At 40.9% G+C, this 14,496-nt stretch overlaps 2 protein-coding genes across 2 annotated transcripts in view; one reads left to right on the top strand and one right to left on the bottom strand.

The window, feature by feature from the left end:
- Window positions 1–2,148: 2,148 nt before the first annotated feature.
- LOC146438438 (uncharacterized) lies at window positions 2,149–5,338 on the bottom strand. The gene is made up of 2 exons (XM_085059876.1): window positions 3,895–5,338; window positions 2,149–2,836 (listed from the first exon to the last, which is right to left on the bottom strand). The coding sequence occupies exon 1, from the start codon at window positions 5,336–5,338 to the stop codon at window positions 4,064–4,066; it is 1,275 nt and encodes a 424-aa protein (XP_084916002.1). The 3' UTR covers window positions 2,149–2,836; window positions 3,895–4,063.
- Window positions 4,591–14,496, top strand: part of UBE2K (ubiquitin conjugating enzyme E2 K) — a 44,308-nt gene continuing 34,402 nt past the window's right edge. Inside the window, exon 1 of the mRNA XM_085059116.1 lies at window positions 4,591–4,843. Coding sequence (XP_084915242.1) covers window positions 4,781–4,843 — 63 coding nt within the window. The 5' untranslated portion in view covers window positions 4,591–4,780. The remainder of the gene's footprint in view (window positions 4,844–14,496) is intronic.

The following is a 14,496-nucleotide window of genomic DNA, read 5'->3' as shown; positions in this document are numbered from 1 at the left end:
TTCTGATCTAATTCCACTAATTCAGATGAATTGAATCATACGAATTCAACCTGAGTGACTTCACATCACTAAACTCTGATGTTTAGTTAAAACCCTTACTGGCTTTTAATGCATTTATATTTCAGCTGCTAATGACATGAAAAGCTCAATTTGGTAAGTGTAGGCATCATGAGTGAATACCTCCTCTCTCTTCCAGAACACGAACAATTTCTGTTCTACTGGTTTTGGCATTTCTGCCCACAGAACTCCTACAAGTTCGTCCTCAACACCTTTACAGGAAAGGCTGGACAAGGCAGTGACAGTACCATGAGGTACTTGTAAGGCAAAGAGCTTCCCAACAGAGGGATCCGTCTCAGGCGAGCAAGCCAAACTGCCCTGTTCCACCCAGGAGAGGGCACTCTTACACCTGGCCACGCAACCGGACATGGACACCTATAGGAGAAACAGGAAAGTTAAGATGACATCTTAAAACTCGGTCAACTTGCACGACCAGTTATTTTTATGATAATGCTCTTCTCTGGAATAAGCTGAATCATCCAGACGCTGCCACAACAGGAACACAGTATGACAGACAATAAACGTGCAGGCTAAATTTATTCATAGTCTCTGAAGTGTGCTGAATGACATGCAGATAAAAAAGACAATTTCTGGCATTTAGGCCTCACTGTTAAAACCTGGGATTATAGAAAGTGAGCTGTAGGTGTCACTTCCGTGGAAAATGAAGGCTAAATTTAAAAATAACCTAGTTATATTAATATTATTTGTTGCTTTAAAAAAATAAAGCATTATTATAAATGAGCATACAAACATTTCAATGCAAAATGCATATAATTTAATACTAACACAACCTGCAAATATAATCCTTACATGGATATCTCATGAAAAAAAAGGTATTAAAAATGCTACAGGTTCAACCCCTGTTTCTAAAGGGATTGAAATCAATATACATATCTCTTGAGACAGCTTTCGTCTCCAATAAGTAATCCTCCAGCAACAATGAGAGAAGATCAAGCCTGACATTTTTGATTTTTCTAAACTAAAGAAGCCAGGATGAGGAGGTGGTGGTTTTGTTATGCAAGACATAAAACAGTAAAATACTGCACACTGGAAAGGTATTGTTTCAAAAATCTAATTTTCTTCTAATCACAGGGGACAATCTCAATAATTCCAAATTTACTCTGAGTAATTCTACTAGAAAAACATCCTATTAATATGAGTAGAATAAAATTAGGAAAATATGGAAATGAGAAAAAAGATCACCAAGAATCTTAACTTGAAGATCAATAAGTTAATCATACTTAGTGGTGTCATTAGCATCTTGGAGTCCCCAGGCAGTACACTGGGGCTGGGGACATACATAGCCTGAGAGACAAGAACATACATGTGGTGACTATATTGGATGTACAGCAAGTGAGTCCAATGCACACAAACTCAGCCACTTTTCCTTGAAAATGTGGGGAACTGTTTCCTGCATATATGTTGTATGATAGACAGTACTTCCCATATTACATGGGAAATGGCATAATGTTTAGGATGTTTGATTATCCTAGCATTGGCTAATGAATATTGTTAGCCTTTCCATATTGGGAGCTTGGGCTGAGGCCTTACAACCACTGACCTTACTGAGGTCACTATTGTAAAGTAGTAAGAGGTAAGTATACTGAGGAGGTATTGTAGACACTGATCCTATCAACCTTCCTCCTGCAATAATCTTGCATAGTTTGAACTTCATTTAATGCACCATATCTCCTGCTCCCACTTCCATAAGTATTTCAAAACAATATGCCAACCATAATAAGAATGCATAGATACTCAGAATTGTATCTCCCACTCTATTAGTTGTGATCAACACCAGTGGGTAAAAGCATAAACCAATCTGCCGCCAGTTTGTAAAGGTTGCTATTGAAAGAACTGTTCAGTGTGAGGCGAAAAGGATGATAGGATCAATGAAAGAACTACCCCCTGAAATCAGATATACTACAAATTTTTTTAATTAAAAAAGTGAGCTATGTTCAATGGACTACAGTTTAACATTTTGTGTATGGATTTTCCTAAGGGCATAGACTCAGGGCTTTACTATCAACATACCAAAAATATATATAATGGAGTCAGACATGGAAGTCGCTGAAATCACACAAAGAGACTATGTTCTCAATTTTTGGCTAAGCATTTTCTTTTTTTAACAAAGCAAAAGTAAAGCAACAAACCAACAAAGAAAACAAAAACACAAAAACTGAACCCCAGAGCACCGATTCAAAGTCTATGGTCCTGTTCTACCCTAAAACCCTGTAAAATCTTCTGTAAAACAGTAAACTGTAATAAAGTATAAAACACTATAGGAGTATAAAGTTATAACCCCAGCTGATTATGTAAGGTACTCATTTTTATGTAGATTTTGATCCTGGCAAAACTCACCACTACTCTGTTCCACCAGCCAAAAGCCTTTCTATATCTGTATTTCAGCAAAGAGAAAATTAACACAGTATATGGCAAATATGAAACAGTTGTGAGATAAATGAAAAATGCCTATATAAGGACAAGGGAAAGGAGTGGGGTATACCAAGGAAAAGTGATATAGTAATTAATATTAATTTCATTTTTCCCGTAGCAGACTCTGACATTTGTAATCCAAATGAGCACATGAAAATGAACCTAGGTACAAACCAGGCAAAATCATTGCCCTTTACCATGGCTGTTACTGGATGTCTACTACCTATAACATAAAAGCATACTCACAGAAACACAAAGGATTTTGACACTTGATAAAGGTCATGTTTTCCACTCCATTCAGAGAAAAATCTGAATATTGGAAGTTCAGCTTCTTTCTCTGAGCTCTCTGAAAAGATATGAAGCATTTAACCTGGAGATTTTATGTACTATCTTTATTATTTTTGTCTGTAGTACTCATAGTTGCTCAGCATTCTATAAACCTAACTTTCATCTGAGGCAAAAAAAGAGTTATTACCCTTTCTTTATTGGTGAGAGCCAATAACACAGACAAGCCATAGCCTACTTCCTCAAAAGGAACTTAGGACACATAAGTGGGACTTGGATGTCTAAATTACTCTGAAGATGAATGTCCAAGATCACACTATAAGTCATTAAAAAGAAACCAGGCCTACAGCAAAGTGGTCCTTTCCATAAAAGTACTGAAAACCCCAGCTGAAAAACTGCATTGTATAATAAATTTTAAAGTTTTCATCTGAAAAAGAACTAATTTGATGAACAGATGCACATGGTACAACATTTTTGCAGAAAAATGGACTTTTTCCAGTCAAGCTACAGGGCAAGAATAAATGCAGAGGAAGGACTACATGCATCTGTATATAGTTGACAGGTTGTGGTGCAGTTTTTTGTGTTTTGTTTTCATTTGTTTGGTTTTTTGTTTTTTTTTTGTTGCTTGGGCCTCTACTTTTATTGTGTATATAGTAGTCAAAATGCTGTGTATGTTAATGGAGATAAATGAATAGCACTGGCAGGTAACAGCCTTACCAGAAGCTGACATTTGTTGAGATAAATGTCTATGTTACACATTGTCTTGCATCCCACTGTTAAAAAGGGGTCCTGTAAAATGTTTCTATAAACCTCAATGTGTTGAAAGCCTCTAGTTTCTAATAAACAACAGTTCAAAATGCAGTCTCATGCTCCCTCTGAAAACCTGTCTGTGCTCTTCGATAGCATACCTTACTTTACACACCACAGGCTAGCAGTTAAGGTTACTGTTACCCTATTTCAGATTTCAGAACAGAAGCAACATCTGTGGGTGCCGGTGTTTGCTTCTGCAACAAAATGCCCATTAGACAGGGCTGACCTTTGCCTTTTACTCTACTTTTAAAATACTGTAACCGAATCTGTAAAAATAAGCAGTTCGTTTCACTGTCCCCCTTGAGTTACCTGTTCCTGGGCCTGCAAGTTCCCCATGTCCCGTGAGAGAAGGTACCAGCGTCTCCAGAGAAAGGAGGGAGGGGAAGAGGACTAGGAGCTGGTCTGGGAGAGCGATGTGTAAGGAGTAACGTTTTTCTCTGCCGAGCATAAGGTGGAAAAAAATAGATGAGAACCGCTGTTAGGGGCCAGGATGAGCAGATTCTCCAGTTACGTGAGAGCCCCCAGGTTCTTTTCGCTCGGGGGCTTCACCAGCAGACATATCAGCTGCTCCCTGAGCCAGCTGTTTCCTCAGCGACACCTCAGACATTTCCCCAGCTACCGCGGGCCGGGCCCAGCCCTGCCAAGGGTGCTCCTTCACCCCTGCGGCGGCCCGGTGCCTCAGCTCACACCGCTGCGGGTGCAGGGCCGGCCGGGAGCCATGACAACGCAACAGCCTCGCTGTGCCGCGGGGTGCGCCCGCGGCGGGGCTCCGCCTGAGGAGCTGCCTCCTCACGCTCTCGCCACGGACCCGCCCGGCCCGTGACAGGGCGAGCGCCTCGGGCAGGTGTCTCCCGGGACGGGCGGGTGGGCGGCCAGCGGGGCGAACCCCTGCGCCTCCCGAGGTGGGCAGCGCACCCTTCCCTCGGGGTCCGCGGGGAGGAGGCGGCCGAGAGCGCACACAGCGCATCCGCCCCAACGGCAGCGTCCAGCCGCGGCCCCCCGGCCCCCCGGCCCCGCCGCCGCCCCGGTGCCGCTCCGGCCGCCGCTCCCGCGGCCCCTCCTGAGCAGCGGCGGTGGCCCTACCGCGCATGCTCGGCGCGGGCGCCATTTTGGTGGGGCCGGGAGTTTTCCAGCGGAGCGGCGGCGGAGCTCGCTGGGCCCGGCGCGGAGGGGGCGAGGGGTGCCCGCTGCGGAGATGGCCAACATCGCGGTGCAGAGGATCAAGCGGGAGTTTAAGGAGGTGCTGAAGAGCGAGGAGGTCAGAGGCTCTCCCCCCTCCCCCTGCGCGCCGCCGCCGCCGCCACCCTCCTCCGTGTGAGCGTGGGAAGCCGGGGACGGTGCGGGTGCCCCGCCGGCCTTCGCGGGGACCCCGCTCCCCCCTCGGCCCCACCTCCCCGAGCCGGAGGTGGGCCAGTCCCACGGCCTCTGGGAGGGGAATGGCGATTCCCGGGGAGACGGGGCCCGCCGTCGGGAGGAGGAGGAGGGGGCCGCAGGAAGCGCGGCGGCGGGGCCCGAGGAGGCCGGGCGGGCCGGCCCCCGGTGAGCGCTGCCGACGGTCGGTGCTCGGGAGCGCCGCCAGGCCGGAGGCCACGGAGCGGGGCGGGTGGGGCCGGCCCGGCCTTCGCGGGGACCCCCGGCACGCGCCCTCCCGCGTCCGCCCGCGCCGCACCGGCAGGCAGGCATGGATGGATGGATGGATGGATGGATGAGGCGGATTGCGGTGGGTGAGGTGGCGATACGTGATCCCACACATTCTCTTAGCTGACCCCTTGGGCTCGCCAGTGCCAGAGGCTGCAGGGTACGGCTTTAATGTTTGGGGTTTTTTAACGGTTGCCATTAAACCCCCATTTAGCTTGCCTGTGTACAGAACTTCCTTTATCCCACTGCAAGCTTACTCACCTTCAGATGGATGCTTTGAAAGCCTCACTCATTTTAGTGGTTACGTCGTTTTCTGATCAGTATGTTCAGAGGTATGTGGTGGTCAGTAAGAGGGACTGACTACTCTCAGGACAAGAGTAGAGAAGTTCTGGTCAGTTTTGGGGCAATATAAAGCAGTGTTTGCAGGGTTGCATCAGTACAGATTTTGCTGTGTCTGTGTCTGAGTTGGTGGACGTCAGCCAGAGAGGTTTTAATGGTTGTGTCGTCATTGTCGTCCTACTTGGGATGATGTTGCAGGTTAGATGCTTGTGAAATATTAATGTGAATATGTAACTCCTAAAGCTGGTGTTTTAGAAATCTGGACGTATTCACAGAGGAAAAAATTGAGAGGATAATTTTTGTAAGATACTAATGGTTTAAGGAAAACACGTTTAGGGTAGCAGTAGTTGATGTACTTTTAAAATTGTGTGCTAACAACATTGTTGCTATTTAGCTTGAACTAGCTCCTAGAAAAATCTAAGGGCCTTGTTTTACAGCTGCATTGAGAGCCCAGGCTGATTTTGCCACTCTATTGCACAGCAAATACAGAATTGCATGTAGACCAAGAGAAATTTCTAGGTGAATACCTTTATACCAAAGCTAGAAAATATAGACCTTGTACCCCATATAGCTAGCCAATACTGTGGAAACGAAGAAGTCTATTTGGAAGTCCTGTCTAAAGGCTTCAACACCCTTTCCCTTTGTTTTATGTAAAAAAAAATAAAAACTTTGTTTTGTGGGGAGGTCCATGGTAAATTTTCTTACCGTAAAGGTTGGATCCATTGTGCACATTTTTGATTATTTCTGTTTGTTTAGTTTGTGCAGGGCTCAGGTACAGAATTTTGGAAATGGATGCTATTATAAAATAGCCTTGAAGCTACCCAAAGCTAGCCAGAAAAAACATCGTAATTCTTATAAAACTCAATTAATGGATCTCAAAATTATAGTGCAGAGGACTCTTGATATTTCTTTTTCTTCTACCATTAGCAAGCTGCATGAGTATCATATTGATATAGCAGTATGTCTAAAACTGCTGTTTACAGGCTATAGTAACTCCCCTGTCTTGAATGCAAAATTTCAGCATTACTCAATGGTTATCAAAGTTGCAAGCAAAGTTTTTTTGTGAATGTTTTTGCATTCCGGGGTGGTCAAACTATGGTGTCAGTATCACTGAGTGTGAAAACATGGAGTGGGATGATGAATGAAGGTCCAACTAAATACTACAAATCACAAAAGAAAAAAAGTACTTTTCTTAGTGTGTAAAAAAATTAATATTAAACATGATTTCTTTAAAAATAAATCATTTTAATGAATGGTGATGCTAACTTTGTTGTTTAGAAGTTTGTCAGTCTCTCTGTGAAGGCAAAGTGGCTCACATCTGTTCCTAAATTATTCTTGATTTAATGCTTTGAACTACTTGAAGAGCAGCCCCCCCCAACGTTTCCATGTAGACACAGTAGGAGCACAGATGCCTGGCGAAGGGGATAGGCATGCAGGGGGAAAAGTACATAGGAAGTTTGTTCTCTGTCTTCTGCCAATACTCACCTTTATACCGAAATAGAGTGGTGGAACCAGAAATGTTTTTAAAAGGCAGCAGCTGGATGGCAGTTAATTCCTTCTGCATTTGGATATATATTGGAAGCACTTAATTCCAAGTGAAGAAAGAATTCTGAAAAGTGTGTTTTTCCTTGCTATGGATAAGGATCTATGAATCCATGCTATTCATAAGACTATATATACTTTGTTACCTACACTTTCTGTTTCCTTGACTTAAGTGTAATTCCTGGAAAATAACTAAAATGTGAAATGCTACCATGCTTTCTGGTTTACAGATAAGAGATGAAGGATCTTTCATTTTTTTAAAGTTGAGTCTGAGACTTGAGTGCTTTGTGTAGGTATTTAAAGTCTTTTTACACTTGAGCAAGAGAAAAGTGTTTTTGTTCTGCTTGCTTTATCATTTCTAGTTACGTTACAAACACGACATACTGCATTAAGAAGTAGGGTATTGTTAAATTAAGAGAGATACTTGTAAATTTGCATCTCTTAAATACTTGAATTAAATAGATAAAACTACTGAAGTTTCTTTGTCAGGAGTACTCTATAAAGCATGTTTTAAAATCACTTCTTTTGTGTGTGGAGAAAATTTTACAGTTCTAAGGTAGGTGAGGTACTGTGCATCTGTAACAAAGATGAGTTAGTCTAGGTAGGAGCTTGAGTGGTTAAATATGTGTAGGTAAGGGATCAGATGTTCCACTTCATCTCTTTTTCTTGTTCTGTCATTTCATTGATCTGTTACCTTACTGGTTTTGTGGGCTGAAATTCTAAAGGTACAAAATGTATTTTGAACAAAAGTATGAAGCTGCAGCATGATGGAGAAACCAATAAATAGGTGGAAGGAGAATTGTGCCCAACTTTTACTGAGTAGGGAAAAGTTTTAATGAAGGTTAGCTGATATTATTCTAAAATTAAGTTACTGGAATGCTGCTGTGGGCAGCCAAATCCTTACCTACTCTCTGTTTATAAGCAGCTATCTTAGGAGAGGGAGAACTTGTTTGGCTTTTAATAATGAATACAAACATATTGAAAAATCTTGTGGTCACGTAAAGACTGATGTTGAGATGTGTAGTAATTGATCAGGTATGTTAAATATTATGTGTGACTCGTTTTGGTGTTTTAATAAAGCAACAGTGTTGCTCTTTAAAGAAACTGTTCTGTGCTAGGATCTAAGGACTCAGTATTTAATTGGCCATTCACTTTCTTTTATCATGTGGAAATATAAGGTGTTTTCTAGCTAATTGACGTTGTAGTGAAAACTCTAATCTGATACTGAAGGTAACAAAATGGAAAACACAGCTTCTTTCTAGCAAGATGAGAATTGCTGGTGTATCTACCATAAAGTGTTCTTCTCTTACAGATATGAAGAGACAGACATTTATGGGAGGTAAACCCAGGTAGAGCTGAGAGTAAATTAAACTCAGCTGCAGTTATGGAATATGAGTATCTTCATGAACAGATACCTGAAGTAGCAGTTGAAATTTGTAGTTTGCTTGAATCCAAAACAGCATTCAAGCAAAGATAGTAGACCTATAACAAAAACTTGAAGTACCTAATTTCCAAGAAGGAAGTGAGTGTTTGTTTTGGAGTCTGCTCCAGTGTGTTTCAGTGATTTACAGGAGAAAGACAAGGGAAAAGTAACTGTAGTCTGCCATACCTTATCCCTTCTTAGACTTATGAAGACCTAGTGAGTAGCTCTGGTGGTGGCTTTTGTCATTGCCTATAATGGTCTTGTGATTTATGTCAGTATATAGTAAGATACTAAGTAACATCACTGAAAGTTTCTTGTAGTTTGGAAAAGCTATGCATATTTAATCTTCAGGCTCAGAAAACTTCATTGCTTTAGTCTGTTTATATTTGGGCTGTCTTGGGTGCTAGATACTGAATTCACTAATGTGGAAACTTTAAATTGTAATTGTGCTTTAGTGTTAGTGGGATTCTTGGTTTCCTTTCTATTTATCACGTAGAATCGATGCACCTATATATAAGAATGAGATGTCTTCTAGTATGGTTCCTGAGTCAGCAACATATTTTTTTAAATAGTATCCATTGTATGTTGATACATGTGCTTAACTTTTGAATTGTAAGAATAGTCACATTGAATTTAGTGGAGTTTTAGTGAGTGCAGTGGGATTGTTGTCATTATTTAATCCCAGTGGGCAACTAAGTATTGTGCAGCTGCTCAGTCAAATGCCCCACTCCCCACAATGGGCTAGGAAGGAGAATTGGAAAAAGGTAAATCCATGTGTTGAGATAAGAGCAATTTAATAATTCAAGTAAAGTAAAATATTTTTAATAATAATAATGAAAAGGGAGATTACAAAAAGAGAGAGGAATAAAACCGGAGAAAGGAAAGGGATGCACAGTGCAATTGCTCACCTCCTGTTCACCTGTTCCCAGCCCATCCCTGAGCAGCAATTGGTGGCTCCCAGCCAATCCCCCCAGTTTCTATACTGAGTGTGACATTCTGTGGTGTGGAATATCCCTTTGGCCAGTTTGAGTCAGCTGTGCTGGCCATGCACCCTTCTGGCTTCCTGTGCATGTGCTGGCTGGCAGAGCATGGGAAGCTGAAAAGTCCTTGACTTAGAGTAAGCAGTACCCAGCAACATCAGTGTTATCAACATTATTCTCAGACTAAATCCAAAACCCAACCGTGTACCACCTACTAGGAAAAAAAAAATAACTCTGTCCCAGCCAAAAGCAGGACAACTTTGTGTGAATAAAACTAGAGTGTACTTAGTAGATTAAAAGGTGTAAACTTAAGAACGTATAAACTGTCATTATTTTATTGGTACCAGTCTCTCAGATGGCCTGCATATGATTAGAAAAGTGTGTATGAGGGGGGTGTCAGTGTCAAACACTGAAGTTTGGGGATGCTCTACAGAAAGGGATCTTAGTGGGCTGGAGAAATGACTATCCTGGCAGGAAGCTTTTGAAGCTCCACTGGGATAGGTACCATGTCCTGCACCGGGAAGGAAGTAACTCCATATATCCATACATATGGTCTGGAGACTGACTGGTAACAAAGCAATCTAGCAGGAAAAGAACTTTATGACCTAATGAAGAGCAAGTTGAACGTGACAATGGCAAGGAAGTCCAACCACATACTGGGTTGCATTAGCAAGAATGGATTAGCAAAGTCAGTGGGTTGTGGGAAGTGATTCTTCACCTCTGTTCTCTGCTTATGAGACCACGTGTGGTGTTCTGTATCTGGATATATACTGGAGCGAACTCAGCAGAACACCGTCAAGGTGTTAAGGGACTGGGGCTCAAGGTGTGCAAGAAGAAGGTGAAAAAGTTGATGTGGAGAGAACTATTGAGAGGGATACCTTCCTGTTATCTCTAAATACTTAATGAGAAGCTCTTGAGAAGAGCCAGGCTTGCCTCAGAAGTGCACGGGAATATGATGAGAGGTGATAGACACAAGCTGGAACCTGGGAAATTTTAGACTAGACATTGGGGGAAAAGAAATCACAATGATAGTAGCAAAAACATTTAAGCAACATGACCAGCAAGATTGCAGAATCACTGGCCTTGGAGATATTTAAAACTTAACAAATTCGTGAACAACCTGCTCATATTGGACCTGCTTTGAGCAGGAGGTAGGGACTAGAAGCCACCCAGGGGTCTCTCCCTACATGATTAGAGAATCTCTAGCATAAGTTTGGTTTTTAATTACTGTTTTGTTTCTGTTTGTCAAAGAAGACATACAAGGGTTCCAATTCTGTCACCACATCTGGTAAAACCTTCCCCTGTAAAAAAAAATGAAAAGGTTTAAAGTAGACAATTACTTTTTCATTCAAAAGTTTCCACTGTTATAGGACAATAATGAATCCTCTTCCTTTTCAAATTGGAGGCTGGGTTTTTCTGGTAGATGCAAAGCTTTAATGGTTTTTATGTTGATCAAGTTCAGGTTTGGAACCCTGAAGGCAGAACAAATATGAGATTTGTACTGTTTCTTTAAGCTTCATTTCTCTGAAATGTGAAGATCATCTTAACTTCAAAATAGTTGTTTGTGAGATCTTTTGTACATTGCCAAAAATAATTTTGTCTGCTGTGTTTTTCAAGCCATGCCTATGGTTTTAGGCAAGACAAGGTTTAGACCTGTTTCCTATAATTACATAAAAAGGATGGTGAAATGCCATTACTGTACATCTTTGGTTTTCTTAATTCTGTCTGTAGTGTTGTGTTGGTTATATGTCCTAGTTTATACTGGAAAATAATGGAGTGGTTCTGTAGGTCTTTGCCATCAAACAAGTTTGTTTGCAAGTCACTTTTTTGGTCACCAAAGAACAGTTGACTCAAAACAAAATTCATTTGCTAGGAAGTGTTGAGAAAACTGCATATTATTCTCACTTCTAGGGTAACCTTTCAGAATTATTAGTTTATTTGTAGTTTAATGCCTCTTTACCTGAACCATGTAGCTGTTTTTCAAGTTCTATGAATATAATACCAATGTACTTTTAGGATCAGTATTATGTAGATAGTAATCAGTACTAGTATTATGAATACTACTTAAATCTGTGATTTAAATTATAACATCCAATGTTAGTGATCATTTGACCAGACCTATGAGCTGGCCAAGTACTGGTAGTAGGAAATGTTTGTGTAGAGAAGGCAAGATCTGTTGGTTATTCCCATGTTCGTTTCATGACATTTTTTCATGTTAATGTGTATCCAGTTGAGTACAGATTTCTAGTGAGTGTTCTACATATCAGTTGGTAGAATCCTAAAAATTTTGGGAGTAAGTGGAAAACAGAAAAAGAAAAACTTAAGTCTCCACTGGAGTTTGACCTATTTGATTGGTTGTGTTTGGTAATGTCATAAAAACCTGAGGAAGGAGAGCAGTCCCTGGTTCCAGGAGTGAGTTAGTCAGCTTAGGATGAGGGGTAGACTGTAGCTGATGATGGTATCCTCTGAGCACAACTTTTTGTGGACCTAAAACGGTGCTAGAAATTAGCTAATCCTTTACTAATTCCAGTCTTCCATTCATTCTTCTGTGCTTGTTTCCAGGAGTTTCACTTTAATAGGAAAGAAGTGTACGAATCCTAAGGTTAGTTCACTTTATGTAGTATGAGATTTAAATAAAGATAACCAGTTTCATGCAGTTTATACTTACACAAATTTACTGTGATAAAATGTTAACAGTCCAGTGGTCTTTATTTTGCATTAAGCTAGTGCAGGTACTTAGGGTAGTTCTTAAAATATTTGCCTTTTAAATGATTTCTAGCTTCCTAGATTTCATAATCCTAATAAGGACTGCTGTCATTATTATACTTCATCACTTTTACACTAATAATTGCTGCTGGTATTAAACTGAAAAAATGCTTTAGGTTAAACTTTATCATTAAAATGCAGGCTATCTTTTTTGTCTTTGACAAGCTAAGTAAAACTGCTTCAATTTACTTTCAAAAAAGGAATCAATTTAGTTCTTTTATTGCAAAGAGTAGGAATTTTGGCAAATAGTATTCTATATGGCACTCTAGGGATGTTTCACAGAATCATAGAATATTCTGAGTTGGATGTAGTCCACTTCTGCACTCTTGACTTATCCAGCATTTTCCCTTGATATTATGTCAGTGTTAGTATTTGTAATATTTGAATTGGGAGCACTTGAATATGCTTGCCGTGAGTATTTCATAAAGTAGTATCTGTGTAATAAATAAAGTATCTCTGTGAGCAGCAAAAATAACTTTGTCTGAGGACCAGATCTGTGTCTGTTAATCTAGTATATTGCAACAGAATCATCCTAAGGTCATGGCTTGCTCCTGTCTATATTTCAAAGTGTCTGCACAGGAGGGAGATACTGTGAAGATCCATGGCTATAGAAGAAGCTTCATTCAGTGCTCATGCTTTACTGGACAGTGTGAAAGTCAGTCTTGCAGTGTAACTCCAGTTTGGCTATGCTGATGTCTGACAGAGCTGGGCTCATTCTGTGTATCATTCTTCTGTTGGAATGCTAATAAGGGCTGTCCTGCTTATCTTCGTCTGTTTTCACAAAACACATAGGGAACTAATTGAAGTTCATTATTTCATAATTTTTGTCCATTATTAACCAGTATGATCAACAGTTCATTGGGAAAGACTAATGAATGAACTATTTTGCAGTCTAGTTACTGCACAAAAGGCAGGTTTAAGGTAACATGCCTTCAGATTCTAAAATACATCTATAGAGTGTTTTAGGAAGGGAGGAAAAAATCCAAACCCACAAATACATTACTCCATATTTTACTTAAATGGGTATTTTAGCTCAAGCTGAATATATATCAGTTTTTATTTTTAGCTGAAAGGGAACTGTGAGAAAGTATTTTTGAGTTTTGGCTATGTTAGGATGTGTTAAAAGTACAGGAGGCTATTATGAAATAAGGTAGCATATATGAATGGAAATCATGGTAGCTGTGTTATATTTGCTCCCGTTCTGGAAGCTCTTGGAGCCTTCATGGTGTTTAGGTAAGCCCTTCCACTTTGGAATAAGGGTGACCATGTGGGAAGCTAGTACAGAAAAACTGTTCTGAGCTATTTTTGCAAGTCTTCAAGCTCTGAGACTGTGAGTGAATTAACATAATCAATTTAAAGTGAACTGAATCCTGTGATTCCTTTATATGTAGAACTGCTAGCAACCTAAGTAGGGTAGATGATATACAGAACTTACTGTAGAGTCTGCATCAGATGGTTTTGTGTCTTCATAAAACGTCTAATTCAAAGTATGGTTCGAAATTATTATTAAAGCATACTTTATCTGTGGGCTATTTCAGTTGTTCTACATCAAGAACAGAACCATGCATGAAAAGATAAGAAAGCATCTTTCCCCCTTACTTTTCTAAAGGGAACAGGAGTCCTTTGCACTATGCCCACTCTGGTGTTGAGTATCGTAGTGGGCTCAGATCATGTTTGGGTAACTCCTGTGCATGATTTATGCTCCAAGGTACTGTAAATATCTTGCATTGCTCGACATAGCCTGTGCAGGGCTCCTTAGAGCAGTACAGAAGCGTACGTGTGCAGTTACGTGCACACCTTGCATGGCACTGCTTTACCAGTGTAACCCCACTAGCCCTTAGTGAGACAGTGATTGTGTAACTTCATTTAGGGCTTATGCCAAGAGAGCTGTGTCAGTTACACCTCTGGTCTCCGTGACTGATGCCATGGCTTTGTCAGAAATAGTTTAGACAGGCACTAGAGCTGAAGTTTCAAAATTCTTTTAACTTGTCCTAAGGCAGTTCCAGGGAGCAGTGTCACATTCCTCTTCCAGAATCATCTCTTCTTCCTGCTTTTGTGCTCCTTTTCTTACTTGCAGTGTTCATGGTGAATCAGTTCAGGGGTTGGATTAAAATGAAGGAACTGTCTTGCTAATATAGGTTTACTTCAGATGTTTGCTGCGCAGTTGTGTGAATGCTTACACAAAATCTTACCTTCTCCTTTTTGTTAATTCTGTGATCAGAA

Source organism: Lichenostomus cassidix, chromosome 4 (genome assembly GCF_008360975.1).
Source record: "Lichenostomus cassidix isolate B80296 chromosome 4, HeHo_3.0, whole genome shotgun sequence".
NCBI classification, from domain to species: domain Eukaryota; kingdom Metazoa; phylum Chordata; class Aves; order Passeriformes; family Meliphagidae; genus Lichenostomus; species Lichenostomus cassidix.
Note: the sequence above shows the minus strand (reverse complement) of the source record. Positions and strands in the feature narration are given on the sequence as shown.

Excerpts from the sequence above, each read along its gene's own strand:
- LOC146438438 (XM_085059876.1), bottom strand. The coding sequence starts at position 5,338 with ATGTGTGGGATCACGTATCGCCACCTCACCCACCGCAATCCGCCTCAT.